Raw genomic sequence first — 25,666 nt, 5'->3', positions numbered from 1 at the left:
AAACTGTGATGGGCACAGAAATCCAATAACTGAACACCACTCGGGTTAAGATCAGTGGGGCCGTTCCTCCCAATCACGCCCCTCCAGGTCTCACTGTCATTGCCCACGTGAGCGTTTAAGTCCCCCAGCAGAACAATGGAGTCCCTAGAATGAGTACTCTCCAGCACCCCCTCTAGGGTCCCGAAGAAGGCATGGTACTCTGAACTGCTGTTTGGTGCATAAGCACAAACAACCATCAGAGCCCTTTTCCCAACCCGAAGGTGCAGGGAAATTACCCTCTCGTCCACTGGGGTAAACCCCAACGTACAGAGATTGGTTCCAGAGCCCATACTGTGTGTCAAGGTGAGCCCAACTGTATCTAGCCGGTACCTCTCAACCTCATGCACCAGCTCAGGCTCTTTTCCCACCAGAGAGGTTACGTTCCATGTTCCAAGAGCTAGTTTCAGTAACTGAGGATCAGAACGCCAGGGCCCCCAACCTCGGCTGCCACACAATCCACAATGCACCAGACTCGGATTACTACCTCTCCCACAGGTGGTGGGCCCATGGGAGAGTGGACCCATGTTGCTCCTTCGGGCTGAGCCCCCATGAGTGAAAGTCTGACCACTAGGCGCTTGCCAAGGTTCCCCTCCCCAGGCCGAGCTCCAGGGTGGGGCCCCGGCAACTCTACTCTGGGCAAGGGAAGCTGTGTCTCTGTTGTTCTGTTCATCAGAGTCTTATGGATCACTCTTTGTCTGGCCCATCACTTAGGAACAATTTGCCTTGGGAGACCCTACCAGGGGTATTGCCCCCGACAACATAGCTCCTAGGCTCACGCAGGCACGCAAACCCCTCCACCATGTTAAGGTGGTGATCCAGGGATGGGTCGCATAATATTTATTTTGAAAATACACCACTGAGATTAACTTGTTTTGGCAGTGAGTCAGAGAAGGTGGGTCTTTTTTAAGCCTTCATTAAGGCGCCTGTTCAAATATAAAGAGGCTCCAATCATCAGCTTCACTGGCCTCCTATTCAACGTCAGAGTCTGGTTTATAAAGTTGGTGTTTACCAGCTCTGGGCTTGAGGTCAGTAACTCTAGGGTGACCAGACATCCTCTTTTACCCGGACATGTCCTCTTTTTTAGACTTAAAAAATGTCCAGGTGGAATTTCACAAATGTCCTGGATTGTGTTTTTCTAGAACTTACATTGAATTTCAAGAAGCGTTTCGTTCACAAACTAGTCCCGCCCTCCCCTACTTTGATTGGTTCGCTTGAGTGAGAAGGAGTGGTGAAGTAGCCTAAAATCTTCGGATTGGACGGTCTGACTGTAGAGCTACCGTTATTGGTCAATAGCCTTCTCTGTAAACATGTAATTGGTCAGTCTGCACATCAGTAGTCCTTGTTTACGTCAGGCAAAGCTCATGTATTTACCCTCATCTTGAGCAGCTATGCCGAAACGTAAATGTAAGTTCTCGGATTAATTTAAAAAGAAACTCCCATATTTTCGTCTTGGTCGCAATCCATATGAAGCAGAGTGCCTGACGTGTAAAGCTGGCACTTATGCATCTGTAAACGACCCACAAGCACACATAGGTTCAGCTAAGCATACAATGTCAGCAAGGGGTGAGAGCTCATCATCAAAAGTCACAGAGATTTTTGTAAGTAAATCCAAGAGTGCAGCTGTCACTGCAGCAGAGGGCGCCTACACATTTCACACTGCTACAGGTCAATGGACTGCACATCTGGCTTGTTAAGAAAGGTTTTCACAGATTCTCCAACAGCTCAAAAATTCTCAAGTGCTGGAATGAAGACAGAATCAACTGTAAATGACGTGATAGCACCACGTTCTGTTGACGTTGCTCTAGAAGCACTTCAAGATATTCGTTACTGTGGCATGTCTACAGATGGCAGCAATCATGGAGCAGTGAAAATATTCCCTCTGCTCATTTAGTATTTTGATTGGAAGAATAGTGGTGTGCCAAGTAAATTACTTGAAATTAAAAGAACCCCAAATGAATTAGCTGACACCATTGCACAGTACACAAAAGACACACTGGAAAAGAATGGGATATTTTCTAAATGCATTGCATTTGCTGGTGACAACTGCAATACAATGTTTAGAGGAATCTGAAGTAATGAGGACAGGAAGAACGTTTTTGCAAATTTAAAAAAGTCTTTGCAGAACACTGCTCTTATTGGTGTAGGCTGCCCAGCACACATTCTGAACAATTGTGTTCAGCACAGAGCAGACACACTAGATGTTGACATTGAGCACTTCATTTTTTTAATTTATCAGCACTTCCACATCTACACTGTGCGCACAGAGAGTCTGAAGGAGTCCTGTGAGTTTGTTAATGTTGAATTTTAAACTCTCCTCTCTCACAGCAAGAAACTGTGGCTGTCATTATTCCCAGGGATTGAGAGAATGCTTTGAAAGCATTCGTTTTGTCACAGGAAAAGCCACCAATGCAGATCAGGAAGTTTTTTGAAGATGAGTTCAGTGAGATCTACCTCTGGCAAATGCATTCACTCGTGTGTATTTCAGTCGCATATTCAAGAGATGGAGAGGGAGAGCAATTCAGTGTTGTAAGGAAAGAGGATTCTGAACAGGGTCCAGAGTGTGCTTCATGAACTTTAGGTGAACAACTTCATGCCTCTTAAAGCCAAGAGTATGCTGGCACAAAAGCAGAAGGATGGGTAAGGTGAAAGATGTGACCATTTCAGTGCTCAAGTACATAACCTGTACAGTTCATGTTTTGACTGTCTAGAGAGATGGATGGCACCCATGGAAGAGTTTTCCACTTTTATGTGCATGGATCTCAGTAAAATTCCTGACAGGAATGACGTAGAGGGCTGTATCAGGCACTTAGCCGGGAAAGGAGTGGAAATTGATGATTCGAAGTGCTTTGACCAGGTCACCAATCTAAAGAAATTAATTGAGAGGATTAACAGTGATTTAGACTTCAGTAATCTACAAGCACACCAGAGGTGGACCAAATTCTTTGAAAGATACAAAAGTGTTGAGTTTCATTCAGAGCTGCTTAAGATGGCACAGTTTTTTTTGCCATACCTTCACAATGCAAATGTAGAGCATATCTTTTCATTAATGCAAGCCCAATGGACCAAGGAATCGCTTGTCTGAAAAAATATAATATACAAATATTCTTCTATCTAGACCAATCACCCATAACATTTTGACCACCACCTTCTACACTGTCCATCAGCTCCACTGACCACAGAGGAGCACTTTGTAGTTCTACAATTACAGACTATAGTCCATCTGTTGCTCATATTGTTTGCCAACTTTCACATTGTTCTTCAATGGTTAGGACCCCCATACAGCAGTTATGATTTGGGTGGTGGATCATTCTCGGTGCTGCAGCTTATCTGTTTCTGCACAGATGGTTGGTGGACTATTCTCAGTCCAGCAGTGACACAGAGGGACAGAAAAACCAAATGCAACAGATGCTAACACACCACCACCACCTTGTCATTGTTGCTGCAGCACTGATAATGATATCCCACCCCAGATCAAACCTGCTCTGTGGTGCTACTGTGAGGGCCCTGACCACTGAAAAACTGGGTGAAAGGTGTAAACAATGTATGCAGAGCTGTAATTGTAGAACTACAAAGTGTTCCTGTATGGACAACTGAAAGAATGCAGAGTGAGAATAGCAACAAGAAGGTAGTCATAATTTTATGTCTAAAGGTTATGCATAAAATAAAATAAACAATTCATTGTTTGTGACACATCACACAGTAACTGAAATAGGCTATATGAGGTCTATAATTAATGTACATAATTGAACTATATCTGTAAAGTAATGTGGGGGAGCCTCTCTGAGATAAAAGCTGACCTAAAACTCAATTATTTATATGGGCTACAGGCTACCAAGCAAAAATAAATAAATAAATAAAATTTATTGCCAGTTAGGCCTAAAGAATGTTTTGCTGCAGTTCTAAAGCCTTCATACTTCAATACGTCTGTTTTAAGGACATACCTGCATTTTACATATAATACTAATAATTCCACTAAATAATTACTAATAATTCCACCTGTTAAATGCCCCAGTTCTTTGCTGTAAAGTGGGCCAGAATGACGCACTGAGAAGGCCTATATTGTTTCTTTCAATTCAAACCCTCACTTACACTGGTCATATTTCAGTTGTGGGGGACTCAAAGCAAAAGCCCAAGGACATATGGAGCTTGGCTCCTGCTTGACTGGGCCTGCTCCCACCCTGGGGAAACAAAATCTAGCTTTACCAGTTCCAAAGAGTATCCAGATTATTTAGGCCCCTGTCTGTTTCCAAAGCAACCTGCTACACAGAGAAACATTTTCAAAATGAGCTTTTATAGAATATACCTTTTACTGTTACTGAAACCTTATAAATAAAAAATAATCAGATATTAAAAGGGGCAAAGATATTTATATAATGGCTAGATAATAACCAAATAAAATAGTCCTCTTACACAAGAAATGAGAAGGTCCAAAGAAACAAAAATCAATTTTATTTGAAAATAGCACTCCAAAAAAAAAAAAGTGCAAGCAGTAGCACACCTCCGTGGACCACTCTCATATAAACTGCTATAAAGGCTTTCATATTTGAGCTTCAAAATTCACTATTGGTTGAGATCTGGAAAAACAAGTGTTTCTGTAAATCCTTCCATTGAGTTCACTTATTGCTTTGCAGTTGAAAGTAAGTCTCAACAACAACAACAAAAAAAAATTCACAAAGATTCTGTTTAATTTTCTCCTGAAGATTTTTGAAAATGTCAGGGATTTTCTTGAACATTGTCAGGGATTTTTTTTTTAATTACAGAAATGAATAACGTTATACCTCCTATATCTGTGAATTAAAGTAAATTAGTCATGTCTGATCTTCTTCACCTGAGCTATGCACTTATAATAACACCTATATATATGTGAATTAGACTGAACCCATACACTTCACCTGAATTTCACCCTGTTTAACTGTCTACATATAAAACGGACACACTCCTATAATAAAATTAGGGGATAAAAAGCTCGGCATACAGATAATGAATGAATGAACGAACATGTTCGCTCCTAAGTGTACAGTCTGGACTGGTGGACTATGGTCCCCTCTGCGCTCCTTGTATGGTAAAAGCATCTCCGGAGAGGGGCGGGGCTGACCGGGCTGCGTCATCACTGTGCTCCCACACAGAAGCAACACGGAATACTCCAGAAACAACAAATAAAATACCGCAGAGAAGTAAGTCTACATGCTCTCGGACTGGGGCCAGTCTCTCTAGTTTAACATTACTGGGGCACACTGAAGGATGTTTGTGGCGTAAATAAATTGAAGAAGCAGCTCACACAAGAAGAGAAGGTATTATGAATGAAACTACGGAGAATCCATCTAACAGGACATTATCTACATACGGCAGACATAACTAAAGACAGACAGGGCACTGCAGAAAGAATGATTTAATACTACAGAAATATACTGGACTACAAAATAGACAGATAAACACAACTCTACAGACAGATATTTCTCCACATAGACAAACACAGCCCTACAGACAAGCACATCAACACAGCACTACAGATATACTACTACAAATATAGAACAATACAGAGAGACAGACAAGTGCATCACTACAGGTAAGCACACACTGAGCTACAAATATATAAACACAGAAACATATCCTCTAACCCTCAAACAAATGTATGTATGAACTTTATATGCCTTTTTCAGAAAGCAATTAATATAGCACTCCTACGTCCTTAAAGTTCAGCGTGAATGGGTGGAGCTAATCCGTTATAGCCTGCATATGCAGGTATATGAAAAAATATTGTATTTGCAAAAGGGCATTTTAATTACCTTATTAGTTGTATTCATTGTGTTAGAGCACTAAACCCCTAGAATATGCAATGTAAGGATTGATCCACAACCAAGTTTGGGGACCACTTAAGTATGCTACAGATTTTGAAGATGACTGTGCCTGCTTTATATAAATCAGTATTCACCTTTTCCTCATTAGATGTCCCAGGACCCCTCAGCTCTGAGAGAAGAAGGGAATAACTTGTTTAAAAATGGCGATGTTCAAGGAGCCCTCAGCTGCTACACCAAAGCTCTGAAAATCAGTGAAAATGACTCAGAGAAGTCTGTCCTCTACCGCAACCGCTCTGCATGCTACCTCAAACTAGAGGACTACAACAAAGCTGAGGCAGATGCCACCAAAGGTAGACTTGTGATAGAGATGGTTACTTTCAGAAATGCAATGCTTTGTGATAATTTTTAGACATATAACTGTTACTGTAGTTACAGAAATAGAAAAAAAAACATGTCTGGTAACCTATCTTTTCATCTAGCTCTTGACACAAACCAAGGGGACATCAAGGCCCGGTTCCGCAGGGCTCAGGCTTTGCACAAGCTTGGCCGACTGGATCAGGCCTTCCTGGATACCCAGAAATGTGCACAGCTGGAACCCAAGAATAAGGCATTTCAAGAGTTACTCAGACAGCTTAGTGGTCAGATCCAGCAGAAGGTGTGTAAAGCAGCCTGAAAATTCTCAAGTGTTTCCTTATTGCACATTCATGAGTGGTATATCAGCTGCTAACTAAGGCAGTTACATAACCCTGGTTATATTTGCATAGTCTATGATGATAATAGTAATGTTATGTATAAGACAAGAATTGAAATTAATGGTTGAAAGTGCCTTTGGTTCTTTTTTTATCTAGCATAAAACATTCTTTATGGCTTTTAAAATGCTTGGATTGAACGTATTTAAACGAACGGATTTATTTACATTTAGGATGTCATTTGTTGGTGACATGATGCCAACAATGTATATGTGCTTTCATTCCTCTAGGCTGTGCAGCTCTCTTCCACAGATTCTCGAGTTCAGCAGATGTTCAAACTCTTGTTGGACAACTCTGCATCGGAGTCAGACAGACAGAAGGTACTGAAACCTTTGAGAGTGTTATCTTAAAATCTGATATTGTATTTTATCAGTTCTCTGTGATATTAGTAAAATCTGGGATTGAACATTTATTTATATTCTTTATTTTGATACAGGAAAACAATGATCTGACGATCCTGGGATTATGTGCTAGCTATAAAGCTTTTACAGATGAACTGATATAACCATTAAAATAATTTACAAATGCATTAACCCACAATGGGTCATTGGCCGACATGTACCTGAAAAACATTAGATATGCCCAGAATGCCCATACTGGTGCTTCCCTGTAATAGGTTAATTGTGTAATGTGAAAGCCTATTTGTTTGTCCTAGGCTGCTCAGAACCTGGTGGTGCTCTCTCGTGAAGATGCAGGAGCAGAGCAGATCTTCAGAAATGATGGCGTGAAGCTCCTGCAGAAGCTGCTGAGCTCTCAACAGGAAGACCTTGTCCTGTCTGCACTCAGGACACTGGTTGGCCTGTGCACAGGGCATCAGTCAAGGGTGAAGCGCTTTGAAATCTTCAAATGCAGAACTAATTTAGAGATGTGCCTTCCCAACTAATCAGTCATAGCTAGCTGTTAAATAGATGTATCTGTGTATCAGCACAGATGTCATACTCCAAAAAACATAGCTGTGATTCTTTTCACACTGCAGTAATGCCTGTTTATCTCAATACTTCTTGCCTGTAGACAATGGCCATAGTGAATGAACTTGGCATGGACAAGCTGTGTGGAGTCATGGGCTCTGGAGCCTCGAATGTGTCTCTGTCTGCCTGTCACCTGCTTCAAGTGATGTTTGAAGCGCTCACTGAAAACATGATGAAGGAGATCAGAGGAAAAGATGAGGCTATACTGCCAGGTGAGAGTCCTGAAATAAGTGTGTGTTTCTTCTATAATTAAGACCAAATTGTCCTATTAGACATAATCTTTGTTTTTGTTTTTGTTTTTTTCTTTTTTGTTTTTTTTAATCTAAGAAAGGAGATTTAAGTGTTTTTATTGGACAAGTTTGGACATGTTTGTTTTTAATTGAAATGCGTACGAACTGAAGGGACATTAATTTACAAACAATATTTCCAAAAAGGACATAACCTAAAATGCCATTAAAACTGAAATCTGAATTTGTTAGTTCACGTGAACCTTAATTTAACAGACAAAAGCACCAAGAAAGTATTTTAAATATTTTTAACAACAAGCTTACTTCTATTAAATGTAAACAAATATATACATGCATATACTGATTCCAAAAATGTTGGGACAGAAGCCATTTTACCACTGTGGTACACCACCTTTCCCTTAAATTACACCGTTTAATTATTTGGGAACCAAGGATATTAATTTTAAAAAATTTTGCAAGTGGAATTTTTGCCCATTCTTGCATGATCCAAGACTTCAGTTGCTCAACACCCTGTGGTGGCCACTGCCTGATTCTCGTCTTCATGATGTGGCATATCGGAGAGATCCGGACTTCAGGCAGGGCAGTCAAGCACACTCATTCAGTGTCTACAAACACATGTTGTTACAGGACATACAGAATCAGGCCTGAGTTGTTTTGCTGGACTAGGAATAGACCACGCCTTGACGTTAACACGTCTCTGAAAATCCTCCATATCAGTGGAAAATTCACAGATACTAATCACCCATGCAGTGGTCACTGATACACCGCTCATGCCTTAAGAGATGTTGGCTTTTGCACCTATGGTTACTACAACCAGTGTGAATGGTCACTTTCTTCATTTGCATGGAAACCATGATGTCTGTTGTCCCTCAATAGAAGTTGAAAGGGTTTTTAAAAGGGTTTCAGGATGTGTTTCTTGATGCAGCATAAAACTGTGTTATATTTCAAGGATTTCCCAAAGTACTACCATGGCCCGTGACTGTATTTATCTTCAGCTGAAACTTATTGGCATTTCCAGTGCCTTTTTACAGAATTCATTCATTGTCAGTAAATGCTTATCCAGTTCAGGGTCGCGGTGGGCCTGGAGCCTATCCGGAATCACTGGGCGCAAGGCAGGAACACTAGTCCTTTGCATGATGACACACACTCACACCTGTGTACACTACCAACGTGTGTTTTTCAACTGTGGGAGGAAACCGGAGCACCCAGAATTTTACAGAATTATGTAGAGTAGATTTAGAGAAGAAGAGTAGATGTAGAGAAGACCTTAATTCTTTGCACCCTTGCATAGATCTTTGCTATAGATAATTTCCCCAAATGTTAGCTATTTGCAGCATTTGTTACCAATGAACACGTGAACCTGATGAAATTCTAGAAGATTTTAAAAGATGATCCTAAAAGATGATTATGGAGCTGTTTGTAATGTGCTTTCGAAACTTGTGCTTTGATCTAGAGCCCTCACTTGAACTGCGTTCCATGCTGCGACATCTTATCGACATGCTTGTTGCAGCTAATGTTTCCGGGCCAGGACGTGACAGTGCCCTCAACCTGCTGGTCAAGCAGGTGCCCAGAAAGTCCCAAAAAAATCCAGACAACTCCCTTACACTCTGGGTCATTGACAATGGTGAGTACCACAGCACATTTTGTCCCTTACTTTCGGATCCATATTCTGCCTACACCAGAAAGTACATGGGGGCAATCACTTTCAACAATGTTTCCTACACTAACATCTGTTCTACCAAATGTCTGTGCTTTGCATTACAGGGTTGAAGAAGATGCTAGAAGTGGCTGGTACAATACCTAAGATTACAGATGGGCCGCTATTGACTGACAACACCGCTATGAACTGTTCTGTGCTTCTAAACAAGCTGTACGATGATCTGAAGAGTGATAAAGAGAGGGAGAACTTCAACAAGCTGTGTGAGGAATATGTCCAGTGAGTATTAGCTTTCACAAAGCTACAATATGTCTCTACTCTAAATGTGTCTCTACTTACTCATGTTTAGTAATTGCTCCATAAGTGGGTGCTGTTCTTTGCTTCACATCAAAGACACCGTGTCCTTGTTGAAATGAGACTGAATACACAAGTATGACTGGACTATTCAGTTATTAATAAAACATAGACATTAAAAAAATACACTGAGATGTGCAAGTTTTAAAAAAAGAGGTCATCATTTATTGGCTTTTATAGTAATCAATTATAAATTTGCAAAATGGACAAAGTGAATTTCCTATATTTCACAGCTGTGTGGCATCTTATTTAAGAGTAATGTCCAACAGTATGTTTTCTGTGCAGGTACCACTTTGGGCATTTGGGTTTGGAAGGTAAATTGCGTGCAATTCAGACTGTTTCTGTACTACTCCAAGGCCCAAGTGATGTGGGCAACTGCACCTTGGAGATGTCAGGCATTATGGATGCTGTGATTTCTCTGTGTGCCTCTGAAAACATCACCCATCAGCAGGTAGCAGTAGAAACACTCATCCATGCTGCAGGCAAGGCCAAGAGAGCCTCCTTTATCACAGCCAACGGTGTGGCCTTGCTGAAGGATCTTTATAAGCAGAGTGAAAATGAGCAAATAAGAGTACGAGCTCTTGTGGTGAGTGCTACTTCAAAGCAGTCTGTATTATGGATGATGGTTTTACAAAGATTGTACTGTTATTAATGTCAGTGCATCATTGATTATAGGTTGCTAAGTGATGTACATGATGTTAAAATATGTCTGTGGGAGTGATGTGCAATGTTATTACATTAATAGGTCACAGAATAATAATAGTTCAAAAATAATATGACTTGCAATGAATGTGAACTATTTTGGTGTTTTATTTGTTTGGGTGTGTAATCTTTTAGGGATTATGTAAACTTGGCTCAGCTGGAGGCACAGATTTCAGCATGAAGCAGTTTGCTGAGGGGTCAACGCTCAAACTCGCCAAACAGTGCAGGAAGTATGTTTCTTGTTTTCCGAAGGTTCGGTATTACTAATCACTATCACAAAAGCAGGCATTAGCAAATAAATTAGCATTTTCCTTTCCATTTTCAGTAGACTTTTTTCACTGACCTCATTACGCTCTTTTTGGGCCAGTGGGCTGTATTCCGTCCAAACTAGAGAAAACTGACCTGCTAAGCAGATTGCTGGCAAGTGAACAGGCTTCAGTAATTTTCAGAAAGAGGCTGTATATTAACTGAGGTTGCTCATATCCAAAATGGTATACAAATTCATACTGTGCACTATGAAATACCCATAAAGTTAATGTTATTTGCATTTGAGGGATAGAATAGCAAATGGAAGCATTTGTATTATTTTACAATGCATATAAGTCTAATCTCTTGTTTAAAGATAAAAGTGCATACAGTAGATAACAGGCTCTTGTAATATGTTCCCTTGGCAGGTGGCTGTGTAATGACTCTCTTCCTCCAAATTCTCGGCGCTGGGCTATTGAAGGGCTGGCTTACCTTACCTTTGATGCTGATGTGAAGGAGGACTTTGTGGATGATAAGAAAGCTCTGCAGGCCATGTTTCAGCTGGCTAAGGTACAGGTGTTCTTAACTTTAATAACTTGTTTACTACAAAGATCACAACGGTGTCATTTAATTCAGAATTAAACTCATTCTATATTAGGGAAAATGTATAATTAAAACAAAAAAGCTCTATCGCAGCTGCTTGGCAGAGCACAGATGGACTGTTAAAAATAGACTGATTGATTTGAATAAATTCACTTTTTCTTCACATGCTTATTATAGATTTTATGGATAACTGAGCAGAGACAAAATAATGAATACCAAGGCCTCAGTAAATGTGTTTCTACCAGCTGTCGGATCTTTTATAGAGAGCTCCAGAATGGAGCACTTTTAACTAAACAAAATACAATTTGGCACTGTCCTCAAATGTTACATGTTAGAAACCGATGGATTTTTTTTCTTGTATTTTCTGATCTAAGTGCTTTGTTTTCAGTTTCACAGGTAAAATGAAAAGAATAATGTCACTGTAATACTAAGCAAATGTTTGTTAGTGCAAATTTCCAAACATCTTTGTGAGAACTAATGTCTGCCCTATCTGCAGTTGTTTATTGGAGGAGAGGACACCTGTAAAATGTTGGAGTAAAGGGAAATTCATAAAATGGCTCAGTCAGTTACTTTGTTCCTTGCTTCTTTTCACTTTTCACTCTTTTTAGGCTGAGGATAAGACAGTTTTGTTTGCCATTGGATCCACTTTGGTAAACTGCACAAACAGTTACGAGGTTGAAAAGCTGGATCCGCAGATGGTGGAATTGGCAAAATATGCCAAGCAGCATGTACCTGAAGAACATCCAAAGGTATTTTTGTGTGTATCAGTATAAAAACTGCACTACTTGAAATTATATTAATTAGAAAGTAAAAAACTATTACTGTTTTCTTGTGCAGGATGCTCAGCCTTTTGTGGAGAAGCGGCTGATTAAGCTGTTGGAGGCTGGAGTGGTGTCAGCTCTGGTGTGTATGGTCAAACAGGAAAGCCCTACTCTTACCGAGACATGTAAAGAATGCATTGCCAGGTTTGTGTCTGTTCCTTTTCACTAAAAGTGTTTTTTCTCATTGTATAATTGCAAAAAAAAAAGCACAAAAAATGACGTCAAAAAAGTGAAGCCAATTAATCATTTAGTTCTGTAAAGTTAAACATAGTACATTGTGTATGTGTGAGTTATTTGCGCAAATTTTAATTTAAGGAGTCTTTTTTCAGTTTTCTCAGCAATGTGTTTTGTTAGGGCTCTATGAGTGGATATATACACACAGTACTGTGCAGACACATTATGCACCTATGGTAATTATATATATTTAAACTAATGCCTGCTCAGTAAATGTGGTGCTTGTATAAAGTTATATATAATCACAGTAAATACAAAATAATAATAATAATAATATAAAACAAATAAGAAATATAAGATTTTTTTTCTATAAAGTAGTAGGTGTGAGTGAGTTTAAAAACAATTTTTTGTTCAAATTCTCCTTGATTGCATCAATTTGTAAAATCAACAGCACACATTATTTAAACTCATTATTTATTAACTGCTAAAACTAGGTATTGGATGATAACCTCAAATAATACGGACTGCCACAAGGAGAGCTTTGGGAAACGTTAAACACATTCACACACAGAGTATCACACTCACTGGAGTAATGTTATCTGGTTTTATTCTAATGGTGGCTGTTATTTGTTGTTTTTGTTTGTGTTTTAGAAAAAAACACTTACTGCTCAGAAAAATATCTTTTTAAATCTCAATCTCTCGTGCCTAAAACTTTTGCACAGTATTGTAGTTCATCAATGTAGATTTGTTTCCTTAAGTAATTTGGTAAAATTGTTTTGCAGTGAATCTGGTGAAAGTGTTTTGTGTGTCTGTGTAAGTTGTTGCTTGATGAATAATCAATTTGTATCTGTTCAAACAATTTACAAATGGACTTCTAGAGTTGTGGATTCTATCATAGCAACACACATCATGCAAGCATTTTGATATATCCAAAAATATGGATATATTGTATTTAAAGTGATGAAATGATAACTTATTACTTTAATATGTTACTAGTGTTAACTTTGACAGCCATAAAAATGTCATTAATAATAGCAGGTTGTGATATTAATTACTTTTGTAGAGAATATCCCATTCTAGTCAAAGAGAACTAGAGAACAACACAGCTTGGGCATTTCCATGTACAAGTACACATTGTCACCTCAAAGCTTTGTTGAATGAGCCACACTGCAGGAAGAAATAACAAAACTGTGCTAGATTAAAGTCCTCTGGAGCCTAATAATTCAAAGTGAAGTTTACGGATCAAGTACAGTGTGATTTTTACAATGTGTTTCACGTTTTCTGGCTCATCTTGCTGGATCTTGCTTATAACAGATGGTTTCCTCCTTTCTAACAGGGTCTTCTTGGCTCTGGTGGAGCGTCAGGAAGACAGAGGAATAGTAGTGGCACAGGGAGGAGGAAAAGTAAGACAAACATACCCTAAAATAAAATAAAATAAATAAAACAAACATGTTCCTTTATACATTTGTTGCATCTTTCTTTTCATAGTATTTATGTAGATGAGAGTGATAAGACGTATTTATCGTTTTTACAGGCCTTAATACCCCTGGCATCAGAGAACACAAATGCTGGCAAGATAAAAGCAGCACAAGCCCTAGCCAAGATCACCATCACTTCTAACCCTGAGATTGCCTTCCCTGGAGAGAGGGTAAGAGACCAGTTTTTAAAGCTTCTGCCTTTAGAGTTTCAGTTTATCTTTATATTTATGTTTTGTCACTGATTGTTGAGTAAGACATAGAGAGGATATATTAGAAGTGCAAATGTTTTTTAATATATTGGATATATATAAACCTGTATACAGGGTTTATATTGTCAGTCATTAAGCATTAACGTCACATCTGTAAGCTTGACCATTAATAATCTCTGTTTATGTTTGCGCGTGTGTAGGTTTATGAAGTGGTACGTCCCTTGGTCAGTCTAATGGCTCTGGACTGCACTCTCCTGCAGAACTTTGAGGCTTTGATGGCTCTCACCAACCTGGCTGGTATTAATGACAGACTCAGGTAAACCCAGCCTCAAGCACATCAGACAATGATAGATGTGTTACAGAATGTTTTTTTAATAAAACAAAAAGAATACAAGGTTTTACAGTTTTTTTAAATGTAGTTTCAAAAACTAAGGGTTAATACATGTAAATCTTTTTTGGGGTACAGACAAAAGATCATTAAGGAGAAAGCTGTGCCCAAGGTGGAGGGCTATATGTTTGAGGAACATGAACTAGTGCGTGCAGCAGCCACTGAGTGCATGTGTAACTTAATCCTGAGTCCTGAGGTATGTCCCAACTCGCCCCAAAGAAGTGCAAGAGGTGGTGTTTAACTCTGGTTCTGAAACTGTCCGTTTTCTTCCTTTTTTGTTCAAAAAGTGTGATTCTGTATTTCTCTGATTCCTCAGGTGCAGAAGCTTTACCTGGTCACAGATAGTGACCGTTTGAAACTGTTGGTGCTGTACAGTGGTGAGGATGATGAGAGATTGAGGAAAGCTGCAGCAGGAACTCTGGCGGTGCTGACTGGGGAAATGCCTGAGGTTTGTGCAAGGATTCCCAACACGGTGAGTATTTCATCAGAAGTCTTTGAGGTCACCATTGAACTGAACTTGAAACTAAAACTAAATGCAGAAAAATCAAGGAGTAACCGCTCATGTACCTCTGCGTGCTCCGGATTTCTTCCTCAGTCCAAAAACACAGGTTGCTAGTTGGATTGACTACTCATAAATGTCCATAGGTGTGAGTGAATGTGTGCGTGTGTGTTGTCATATGATTGTTGATTTTTAATGTTGTTAGTTACAAACTACCAAAAAATATGAACATTTTATTTACTATTCAAAATGAGCAATACATCAACTTGTGAGTCACTGTATATGAACAGTTACAGTTACAGCTTATGGGTAATTTTCACAGACACTTATTGAGCCTATTCTTGTGCTAGTTTTCCTTTGTCAGTAATGAACGCCACTTAATATTCTTATTATTCTTGACAGATGCTTAACCTAAGTGTTAGAAACTAAACTGTTTTTTTTTTTCAGATCCACTTTATTACATTTCCATTCATTTTCATTGTGTTTCTGCATATCTCCTGCTGTTTGTAGACCAGTCACTGGCTGGAGATTCTGCAGGCTCTGCTCCTGAGTGAGAGCCAGGACCTGAGGCACCGTGGTGTGGTCATTACAATGAACATGATGCAGGCAGAGAGAAGTCTGGCTGAGAAGCTTATGGAGAGTGAGGCGATGGAGATCCTCTCGGTTCTGGCAAAAGCATCTGATTCCAGCCAGACCTCCATCAGCAGAGCTGCCCAGTGCTGCTTAGACCTGGCTCTAAAATATGGCCTCATTAGGAGCAATGACGGGGAAGCCAATGGTAATTCTGTACCATGATTAGAAGGATTATCCATGCAGACAAACCGCACTACAAGTCTTAAAAACTGTTTGCAATACTTTTTCTTATTTAATGTGTGATAAGCCCAAAGTATACACCATCAAAACAAATACTTAAGAATGTATGGATGGCCAGTTTAGAGGCTGTGTCAAGGGCAGGCAAGAGAGGATTATCCTTGTATACTGCATTCTGTTTCAAGTCAGATTTTGTTTTTAAAATGAACATGAAACAGAAATAACCACATTCAGTGGTCCTGAGTTTTCACAGGTATCATGAAAAGCGCATGGATCCGTTAAACTGGGCTGCAGCCGCTTGATTCCAGCTGTGGTGTTGTTTTTTATTCACAGTGAAAAAAACACACATTTTAAGACCAAATAATTCATTATTATTCCTTCATTTGCACTCAGGCATTTTTATTCTTTTCACTCTTATTTTTAAGCACTGTTGTTTTGCATTCCAGTAAATCATTCTTTTACTTAAAAGCAGTCTGTGATGTGTAAAGCGATTTGTGGAAAATGTATTTGTTTTCATTCGCATATAAATATCTGTCAAATTTTAAATGTCTGGGTTTTTTCTACATAAAACAAGAGCCACAAAACCCAGTTATATTCATGAATCACACAGTTCAGCTTGCTGCCTCTATCTACAAACTTATTTATCAGCGCAGTGCGAGACAATACACTCAGTGCCTTTACAGGCCTTTAATTAACTATAAGTTTGATGAGCTTTTATACTGTTTTTGAAAGAACTATCTAAGGAATAAACATAGTGTGTGGAAGACTTTCATGGAATATATATATATATATATATATATTTTCACTCTGTGACCTCTCTTAAAGGTATGTCTACCCTTTATATACATGTTTTGTGAAACTTTTCAGTCCCACACCCTGAATTTCTGCTAACACTGAATCACCAGATGCTTCACCAGAGTTTATTTTACTTCACATAAAAAATAAAAACACAAATATGAAAGGAGACCTCTTTGTTTGGTAGGTGAACTTTGTAGTTCATGACAGCTGAATTTCTTCACTAATTAAAAATAAAACTTAATAAGCTTGTTTCAGATTGTATGCTTTCTGTTTTATTGGATTTATATGGCTTTCCTAAAGAAAAGCTTTAACCCTCTTTGCTTTGTGGCAAGATGCGTAATCACCCTGACGACTTCGTCTTCACCAAAACCTAATTTCTATTTATGTAATGAAAAAGTGTCCAAAATTTCGGTGTACATCTCTGATAATTTCCCTGACGTACATCATAAATGAAAGAAGAAGTGGTCTAGAAATGCAAATTACAAGGTAATTCCATAAATTTTCCTCATAATAATTTTTCTCTACTTGCCCTGTGAGAAGTATGCCCTGTTAAAATTACTAATTAATTGCTGTCATATCTCAAGCCCCATGAGTACTCATAGAAACTAGATAAATGTGCATCAAGCAATATTATTTTTAGTACAAATAAACTTTAAAATGTGTTCTCCCCGTGTCCGCGTGGGTTTCCTCCGGGTGCTCCGGTTTCCTCCCACAGTCCAAAAACACACGTTGCAGGTGGATTGGCGACTCGAAAGTGTCCGTAGGTGTGAGTGTGTGTGTGAATGCGTGTGTGTGTCTGTGTTGCCCTGTGAAGTACTGGCGCCCCCTCCAGGGTGTATTCCCGCCTTGCGCCCGATGATTCCAGGTAGGCTCTGGACCCCCGCGACCCTAAATTGGATAAGCGGTTACAGATAATGGTCTGGATGGATGGATGGATGGATAAACTTTATAATGTGTAATAATAAAACGTGAATAAAAGATTATTATTTAAACATGTATCAAAAATACATGATTAAATTTGTTACTTTAGCAATTGTATCAGTTTATGTATATCGTGTGCTTGAAAAAAAATGCACTCAGAGATGGACTGACTGTCTCTGTTGTGGTTCAGTAGCTGGCCACTGGGGGGCGCCATTACAAGCGTTTTACAAACCGTTGTGAAAAACCCTGCAACATTATTTCAGGATGGGCGACCTCTGGTGGTTAGGCAGGTGAACTACATTAGCACAGACAGGCGCTCCCCTCAGACCGATTAATTCATTTTTTAATGTTGTTCCTAAACAAAGATGGATGTTTCCTCGGTTATCTGAGTAGTGGTTGATGTAATTCTGTAATCGAAAGCCTGGTACGGTGTGCACTGCAACTGAAACGTCTTCTGTGGAATATAAAGTTGGGCACTACCTAGGCGCCCTTGTTTGAACATTTCGTTTATTGGAGCGGAGCCCTGTTTCGTGGCCATGCCGGGTTGTTTTGACCAATCAGCAGCGCGGATAGTCGTGACGTATTCCAGAGAACGGAATGAATGTAAATACAAGTGAGGGCGAGGTAACTTCTTGGTTCACTTGGAGAAGAGGAAAAGGTGGGTTTCGTGGTTTTGAAATCGGATTGTAGGTCTGGTATGACTTGTAAGTGATAAAATATAGAGTGTAGTCAAGTTTAAAGCGCGGAAACCATCCAGTTGCGGTCTGGCCATGGAGGATCACGGTCCCATTTTCAGTTACACCGATCAGGACTTCGTTCATGATGTGAGCCGGTCTGAATATGAACAGCGGACTCAAGACCTTTCCAGGTTTGACCGAGCCCTGAGGTCCGGGTGGTCAGAGAAGATGCGTCGCGGGCTTTTCCGATATCACCTGGGAGAGTTAGAGACGAGGGTTTTACCCGGTGAAGCGGGTTATGTGGCTCAGCTCAACATACAGAGAGGAATCGAGAGACGGAAACCTCAGGAGATCCTGAGCATCAGGCAGATCTTCGACCCGCTACAGTTCAACTTCAACAAAATAAAGCCAGAGGAGGTTCTGTTTGAGATGTGTAGAAATAAACATGGACCGAGCTCCACGGAGAGCTGTGTACAGAACGGCTCCTCCGGCTCCCCCTCGTGTCTAGTGATCATTAACGTGAGCCCGCTGGAATTGGGACACAGCCTGCTGCTACCCGAGCCGGCCCGGTGTTATCCGCAGGTCTTGACGCCTTTGGCGGTCCGGTTCGGGATTGAGACCGTGTTTCTGAGTTCAGACCCGGGCTACCGGGTCGGGTTTAACAGCCTGGGGGGCTTCGCCTCGGTTAATCACCTACATCTTCACGGATATTACCTCAGTCACACTTTAAAAGTCGAGTGGGCGCCCACCGAGACTCTGTCCCCGAAGAAGGGTTTATACCGTTTCCCCTCTTTCCCCAGAGCCTTCCTGTTCTACACGGAGGCGCAGGACCTGGAGCAAACGGCCAGAGCCGTGTGCAGACTCACGGACATCCTCGTGGAAGAAAACATCGCCCATAACCTCTTCATGACCCGAGGATGCCCCCCATACGCAGAGCAAAGACCCTCGGCCCTCAGAAGAGGTGTGCGGGTCTTAATCTGGCCCAGAGTCTCCTGTTTTGGCGCCAAAGAAGAGTCCGCCTTCAACGTGGCCCTGTGTGAACTGGCTGGACATCTTCCTTTCAAAAACAAAGAGGACTTCAACACCATCGACGAGGACGGAGTAAAGGCCATCGTCCAGAGATACGTCCTCAGCGACCACGAGTTCACACAGCTGGAGAAACGAGTGCTTGGAAAGTTATAAATGGTGTACACCCAGATCCGTTAGTCCTATATGGCCATTGAATGACAGAGGAGAGATGTTTTCCTATTAATATGTAATAGTTCATTCATCTACTGTAACCACTTCATTCTGAAAATTGGGCACAAGACAGGAACACACCAAAGAAGGGGCATCAGTCTCTTTAACCCAGCAACTCACAACCCTGGAACTGAGTGACTGACTGTGACGCTACCTGCTGCACTCACTCTCCCTTCTACTCGTCTGGAAAAACATTACACCACTTTCTGGAACATTTCTGAGATGACTTGATTGCCCTGGTCCATGTAAACATTGGTAATGTGCTGATAAGTTTGGATCACTCTACTCCAGTGCATCCCAGAAGTATTGGAGGATGCTCCAAAAAGCACAGTTTCACTGCTACACAGTCCAAATTAGGGGGCTTTATAACCCAGTCCCACTCTAAGCATTGAATATGGTCATTTTAAAGTCCTCCAATGTCCCATTACAATTCTACAATTCTACTAAACAGTGTACACTGACTTATTTCACTTATTTTTTAACTTTTCTTTTACTTCAGCACCAGTTGCTGATGTTTGCTCTCCCAGAAACGGGTTTTTATCGTTAACACGTGTGTCGGTGTTCACTATCGGGCTGTGTTTAGCTAAATTCACTCGACTTGGTGCTCACATATTTAAGGCTCAGCGCAGACCGACAGAGCACCCCCTCCCCACGGTATTACTGTATACAGAGATAATATTTTGAGACGGTATTATGGTATGAAAAATGTGGATACCGCCCATCCGTAGTCAGAAATATGAAAATCAAAATGGAAGTGGATCCTTTGTGGGTCTGTGATTGATGTATAAGATTTTAACAAGCGGACAGTGATTTAAACTGAATGCTTACAGTATATTCAGATGTGTTGTTATGCCTAAGGCTTGAGAATGCCTTAACATTATACATTATATTTTTGATTATTTAGTGTTGGTTTCCTGGACCCAGGCAGGGCTAGTGTTAGATTAAATTATTGCCAATGGAAAGTCATCCCTGGAAATGTCTTTATCTGGATATTCTAAAACAGCCATAAATGAACTTGAACTAGCAGAACATACGTGTGTTTATTCTATGTTAGATACTACTGCATTTCTGTGGTCACTGGGGGTAGAAAGCCTATACCTGCTGCAGGATATCTGTGGTCCTCATTCAACACACTCCTGCATAAAACACTCAAACATGAAATATTCTTTTCAGTCAAATTGAGGTTTTTAACCATGTTCACTTGTCCATTTGGTGTTTATACACTAGGCATATGAGTAAAAAAAGCAGTCAGTCCCATTCTACCTGGAAATTTTAGAGCACTTCATGCTACCCTCAGCTGACAAGCTTTATCGAGATGCAGATTTTATTTTCCAGCAGAACTTGGCACTTGTCCACATTGCCTAAAGTATCATTACCTGGTTTAATATCCACAGTATCACTGTGCTTGATTGGCCAGCAAACTCGCCTGACCTAATCCCCACAGAGAATCTATAGAGTATTGTCAAGAGGAAGATGAGAGACACCAGACCCAACAACTCAGACGAGCTGAAGGCCACTATCAAAGCAACCTGGTGTTCCATAACACCTCAGCAGTACCACAGGCTGATCACCTCCATGCCACACTGCATTGATGCAGTAATTCATGCAAAAGGAGCCCTGACCAAGTACTGAGTGCATATACTGTACATACTTTTCAGAAGGTCAACACTTCTGTATTAAAATCATTTTTTAAATTGGTCTTATATAATATTCAAATTTTCTGAGATAATGACTTTTGGGTTTTCATAATCATCAACAGTAGAATAAGTAAACACTTGAAACCGATCGCTCTGTAATAAATCTGTATAATTTCACTTTTTGAATTGAATTACTGAAATAAATTAATTGGATGATATCCTAATTTACTGAGGTGCACCTGTAAAGGTCCCTTAAGGAAACATGTTCATGTGAGTAACGTACTGATTTTTGAGACCATGCCGATACCAAGGAGTAAATCATGAGTCCATGACGTACACAAAAGAATTGAGGTTTCAAATGTGTTTAAATCCATTCTACCTGTGTTTTCTCTCTCTACTGGTCTTCAGCTGTCATCAAGACGCCAGATTGAGTGTTACTATAGAATTATTTATTTCCCCATTCACGCTATCTTGGCCAAAGTTAAAGATTTCCTGAAGTGTATATTGCATTCCTTAAAACCTGCTGTCTCCCTGCAGAGTAAAATACGTCCTACTAATTCACTGGTGCTTATTAGCGTTTAAGAAATTACAACAGCAATGTGTAATCAATTAACAATATGTAAACGTGTATTACACTATCAGAAATAATGGTCAGGTAAGTACAGACATAGCTGTATACAGTAGAGATTGTCATTGTAATGAAACCCATTGTCTGATTTTTATCAGATTATAGGCATCGTTGTCTTTTGTTGAAGAACCGAGATTATATAGAGCCGCCAGTCTTCAAGACTTGACTAATTCTTCACACACATGGCTACTTAAGAGTGTAGTATGATACAAAGAATGTGGTGATAAACACCCTGCTCCACTTCTCATTGCTGTCCACCACTTTCAGTGGTGACTGACCAGCTGCAAGCTACTGCCTCTCACTTCAGTGACTATGTCTCTCTTCAGTTTATAAGCACTAGTCCTTACATTAAGCCACTGCTGTTCAGTAGATCTTTATTGACTACACTGTTGAGCGCAGGCCATAGTCATCTGGCACTAGTCAGCATCGACCTTCCACTGGTTTGTAGATGGTGTAAAAATCCTTATTTATTCTTAATTTTTGGTGATGATTCTTTTTATTAACTACTATACTGCAGCTTCCTAGTAAATTGTTATCAAGCCATGGCAGTGTATTCTGTATATGTTGCTGTTTGGGGAGAGCTTGGCTGTGTGATTAAGAAAGCAGAGTGGACTGATTAATTTCAAGATGAGTGGGGGTCAGCTGAAAGTGTTACATGATTGTGACTTTGTAAAATGATTTAATGTCTTTTAAAACAGATGCTTGTATGCCGTTTTGCTTTAGAAATCAGTCCTTTCTTCTATGATAAAATGATTCCTATTAAAGATTCAGAATGTCTCCTTTTCATTTTAGAAAACATTTAAATACAAATGGCCTTTTCGGTTCTTCTTTTCATTATACATTTGGTTTTTGTAATTTACTCCTCCTTCATGTGTCAGGAAAGGCATTCAGCGTAAAATCTGTGCCAAATCAATAATCTGACAGAAACAGCCGATGGAAGAAGAAAAAGACTCCTCCTTTATGTGATGTACAGGGGTTGGACAATGAAACTGAAACACCTGGTTTTAGACCACAATAATTTATTAGTATGGTGTAGGGTCTCCTTTTGCGGCCAATACAGCGTCAATTTGTCTTGGGAATGACATATACAAGTCCTGCACAGTGGTCAGAGGGATTTTAAGCCATTCTTCTTGCAGGATTGTGGCCAGGTCACTACGTGATGCTGGTGGAGGAAAACTGACTCGCTCCTTCAAAACACCCCAAAGTGGCTCAATAATATTTAGATCTGGAGACTGTGCAGGCCATGGGAGATGTTCAACTTCACTTTCATGTTCATCAAACCAATCTTTCACCAGTCTTGCTGTGTGTATTGGTGCATTGTCATCCTGATACACGGCACCACCTTCAGGATACAATGTTTGAACCATTGGATGCACATGGTCTTACTGGTGCAATGTGCAGTTAATGAAGATTGGCCACCAGGCTGCTCCAATTTAGCCATGAAACCTCCCACACTAAAATGACAGGTGTTTCAGTTTCATTGTCTAATCCCTGTATGTGACAAGAGTATGTGTTCTCACGAAACATGGTTTTAGGTTTACATGACCATAAAGAAACTGAAACAAAATCTGATGTAGGTGAAGATAAAGGAAACCGTCTTAGTGTCTCATCCTCACAAAATATTAGAATACAGACACATCCAGCTAAAAAAGCAGTTGTGAGTTCATCTTCATTTAAAACCCAGGTGGTAATACTGGAGCAATCCACCTTCTTCATTTTTCTCAAGTAGCATGTTTTATTAGCATCTTTAATCATGTCGTGGCAGAATGCTGTCATAACAGGTTTATTTGTTAATGCATTTCAGCATAGGTTCAAATAAGTTACAGTGAAAAGTGACCTCCAGTTGGGACAGCAGGAGGATTAAAAAAAAAAAAAATCTAAAATATGTTTTGTATTAAACTGGATAACATGCAATAACAATCCTTTGAATTATGGTAACTAGTTCTTTAGCTGCATCAGTAATGAAGATGATTGAGCCAGTTTGAAAGTATATTCCCCTGACACTACCCTCACCATGTTTCATATATAGATGAAGTAGGAAAAAAATTTATTTATTCAATGTTCGAATGTTTATTTTGGATATCTCTCTAACTCTACGTACTGTTTGGCATACATTAAGCATGTAACAGTTTTTTCTTTCCTGTTTTCAGTGTTGCATATATTTTAACAATGTATATTATGAAGTAACCACATACACTGGTTGAAAGTCATCCATGTCAGTGTAGCATTGAAGGCTGAAATATGATCTGATGCTAAGAAAAGAAAATTAATCAGCTTTTGTCTTATTTTCCCAGGAATCTCTCTCCAAGGAACAGGCTTACCCAGTCAAAATGTTGTGTTTGTCCTTATCTCAGAAGGCAGGCCAAGATCTTTTTGCAGAATTCATTTTGCCATTGAAGCCCAGCCAAGAGTCCTGTAGCTTAGTAAAAGTTTGCCCGCTGTTCCCTTGTTGCAGATCATTGCCCACACTTCCTCGTGCATGTGTGTGGTGAAAATAAGCTTATGAAAAACCCCAACCCATTTATTTACACTATTTCAAACTTGCTTTTTTACTTTGCTTGAACATTTTGTGATGAATGGAACACATATTTTTGTTATTAATTTTTTAATAAGTCAATCAATTTAAATAAATAAGTATATAAACATATGATAAAATAAAATACAAATATTTTAGTTAAAAAAATGTGTGGGAATTTTTTTTCCAGGGCTGAAAAAAATATAATGCCATAGGCTGGAAGAACACAGATATTTCTTCAGATTATAACATGAAATGAAGAGATAAGAATAAGAATATGCAAAACATTAAGATCCTGTGATTGGAAAATTACTGCAGTTATTTTTAAGTTTGGTAACATTTCTTTTAACCCTAACTCATGCAGAGAGTAGATTTTAACTTCAGAAGTGTCAGAAGACATTTTCCGTGATCCATGAAAAGATCTTATTGTGTTTCAGATGGCCTGTGTCAAACAAGGAAAACAACTATGGAGATTTCTGAAATGACTGGAATTAGGTTAAGAACTATTCAGTGCGTTATTCAAACCCAGAAGGAATGTGGAATCACTTGTCACATAGAATAACAACAAATTGACTGTGTTTAATAGTGAAAGCAAGAGCATTTCCAAATTCACAATGTGACAAGAACCCACAGGACTGGTACTAAAGAGCATTTTTTGTGTGAGTGTCACACTCACACATGAACTGTCATCACAGAACCCTGAGTGTAACCCAAATGAAAGTGTCTGGGATGTGCTGGAGAACATTTACATTTATGCATTTGGCAGACGCTTTTATCCAAAACGACTTACAAAAGAGGATCTAACATTCAAACTACAGCACAATTTATAGAAGATACCTTACATTGAGTGCAATATGCCAGGAAGTAATAAGTGCATTAAAGAAAGACTTTCAGTGCAAGAGATACTCTCGGAAGAGCTGGGTTTTCAAGGATTTCTTGAATGCGGAGAGGGTTTCTGTTGCTCTGATAGTGCTTGGAAGCTCGTTCCACCAGCGTGGTACCAGAGATGAGAATAGCCTCGACTGACCTGTACGGGGGGGTTGATTGTGTTAGTTGGCGCTCCTTTGAGGAACGGAGAGTGCGGGCGCTAACGTATTGTTTTAAGAGTCTATTGAGGTAGATGGGAGCAGAACCAGTGAATACTCTGAAGGCCATCATTAGTGATTTAAATTTGATGCAAGCAGCTAAGGGTAGCCAATGCAGCTCAACTAATAGGGGTGTGACATGTGCTCTTTTAGGCTGGTTGAAAACCAGTCGTGCTGCAGCATTCTGGATCATCTGTAGCGGTCTCACGGCACAGGCCGGAAGACCTGTCAGGAGGGCGTTGCAATAGTCAAGACGGGAGATTACTAACGTCTGAACAAGGAGCTGTGTTGCATGTTGAGTTAGGTATGGCCTAATCTTCCTTATGTTGAATAGGGAGAAGCGGCATGATCGAGCTACAGCGGTAATGTGATCTGCGAAGGGCAGCTGGTCATCAACCATGACACCCAGGTTTCTTACAACCT

General features: G+C 39.9%; 2 protein-coding genes across 3 annotated transcripts; both read left to right on the top strand.

The window, feature by feature from the left end:
* Nucleotides 1-5,133: 5,133 nt before the first annotated feature.
* Nucleotides 5,134-16,840, top strand: unc45a (unc-45 myosin chaperone A). Of its 2 annotated transcripts, none has more exons than XM_066668010.1 (19): nucleotides 5,134-5,213; nucleotides 5,986-6,187; nucleotides 6,317-6,492; nucleotides 6,817-6,906; nucleotides 7,242-7,409; nucleotides 7,598-7,766; nucleotides 9,256-9,426; nucleotides 9,567-9,738; nucleotides 10,099-10,399; nucleotides 10,651-10,745; nucleotides 11,190-11,331; nucleotides 11,973-12,113; nucleotides 12,202-12,329; nucleotides 13,696-13,762; nucleotides 13,894-14,007; nucleotides 14,247-14,362; nucleotides 14,513-14,630; nucleotides 14,751-14,906; nucleotides 15,444-16,840. In XM_066668010.1, the coding sequence occupies exons 2-19, from the start codon at nucleotides 5,986-5,988 to the stop codon at nucleotides 15,726-15,728; spliced, it is 2,811 nt and encodes a 936-aa protein (XP_066524107.1). In that variant the 5' UTR covers nucleotides 5,134-5,213; the 3' UTR covers nucleotides 15,729-16,840. The 2 variants fall into 2 exon arrangements, with proteins under 2 accessions (XP_066524107.1, XP_066524105.1); XM_066668008.1 differs by having other exon boundaries at nucleotides 5,168-5,330.
* Nucleotides 16,841-18,070: 1,230 nt separating this feature from the next.
* On the top strand, nucleotides 18,071-20,995 carry gdpgp1 (GDP-D-glucose phosphorylase 1). The gene has a single exon (XM_066669169.1). The coding sequence runs from the start codon at nucleotides 18,233-18,235 to the stop codon at nucleotides 19,319-19,321; it is 1,089 nt and encodes a 362-aa protein (XP_066525266.1). The 5' UTR covers nucleotides 18,071-18,232; the 3' UTR covers nucleotides 19,322-20,995.
* Nucleotides 20,996-25,666: the final 4,671 nt, after the last annotated feature.

This window comes from Hoplias malabaricus, chromosome 4 (genome assembly GCF_029633855.1).
Source record: "Hoplias malabaricus isolate fHopMal1 chromosome 4, fHopMal1.hap1, whole genome shotgun sequence".
Taxonomy (NCBI): domain Eukaryota; kingdom Metazoa; phylum Chordata; class Actinopteri; order Characiformes; family Erythrinidae; genus Hoplias; species Hoplias malabaricus.
This window is presented reverse-complemented; position numbering and strand designations above follow the sequence as displayed.

Bases quoted from the DNA above. Each gene is read 5' to 3' on its own strand.
- unc45a (XM_066668010.1), top strand. From the start codon at position 5,986: ATGTCCCAGGACCCCTCAGCTCTGAGAGAAGAAGGGAATAACTTGTTT. The intron at 6,188-6,316 runs GTAGACTTGTGA...CTTTTCATCTAG, and splicing joins TGAGGCAGATGCCACCAAAG to CTCTTGACACAAACCAAGGG. The intron at 14,907-15,443 runs GTGAGTATTTCA...TGCTGTTTGTAG, and splicing joins GTGCAAGGATTCCCAACACG to ACCAGTCACTGGCTGGAGAT.
- gdpgp1 (XM_066669169.1), top strand. From the start codon at position 18,233: ATGGAGGATCACGGTCCCATTTTCAGTTACACCGATCAGGACTTCGTT.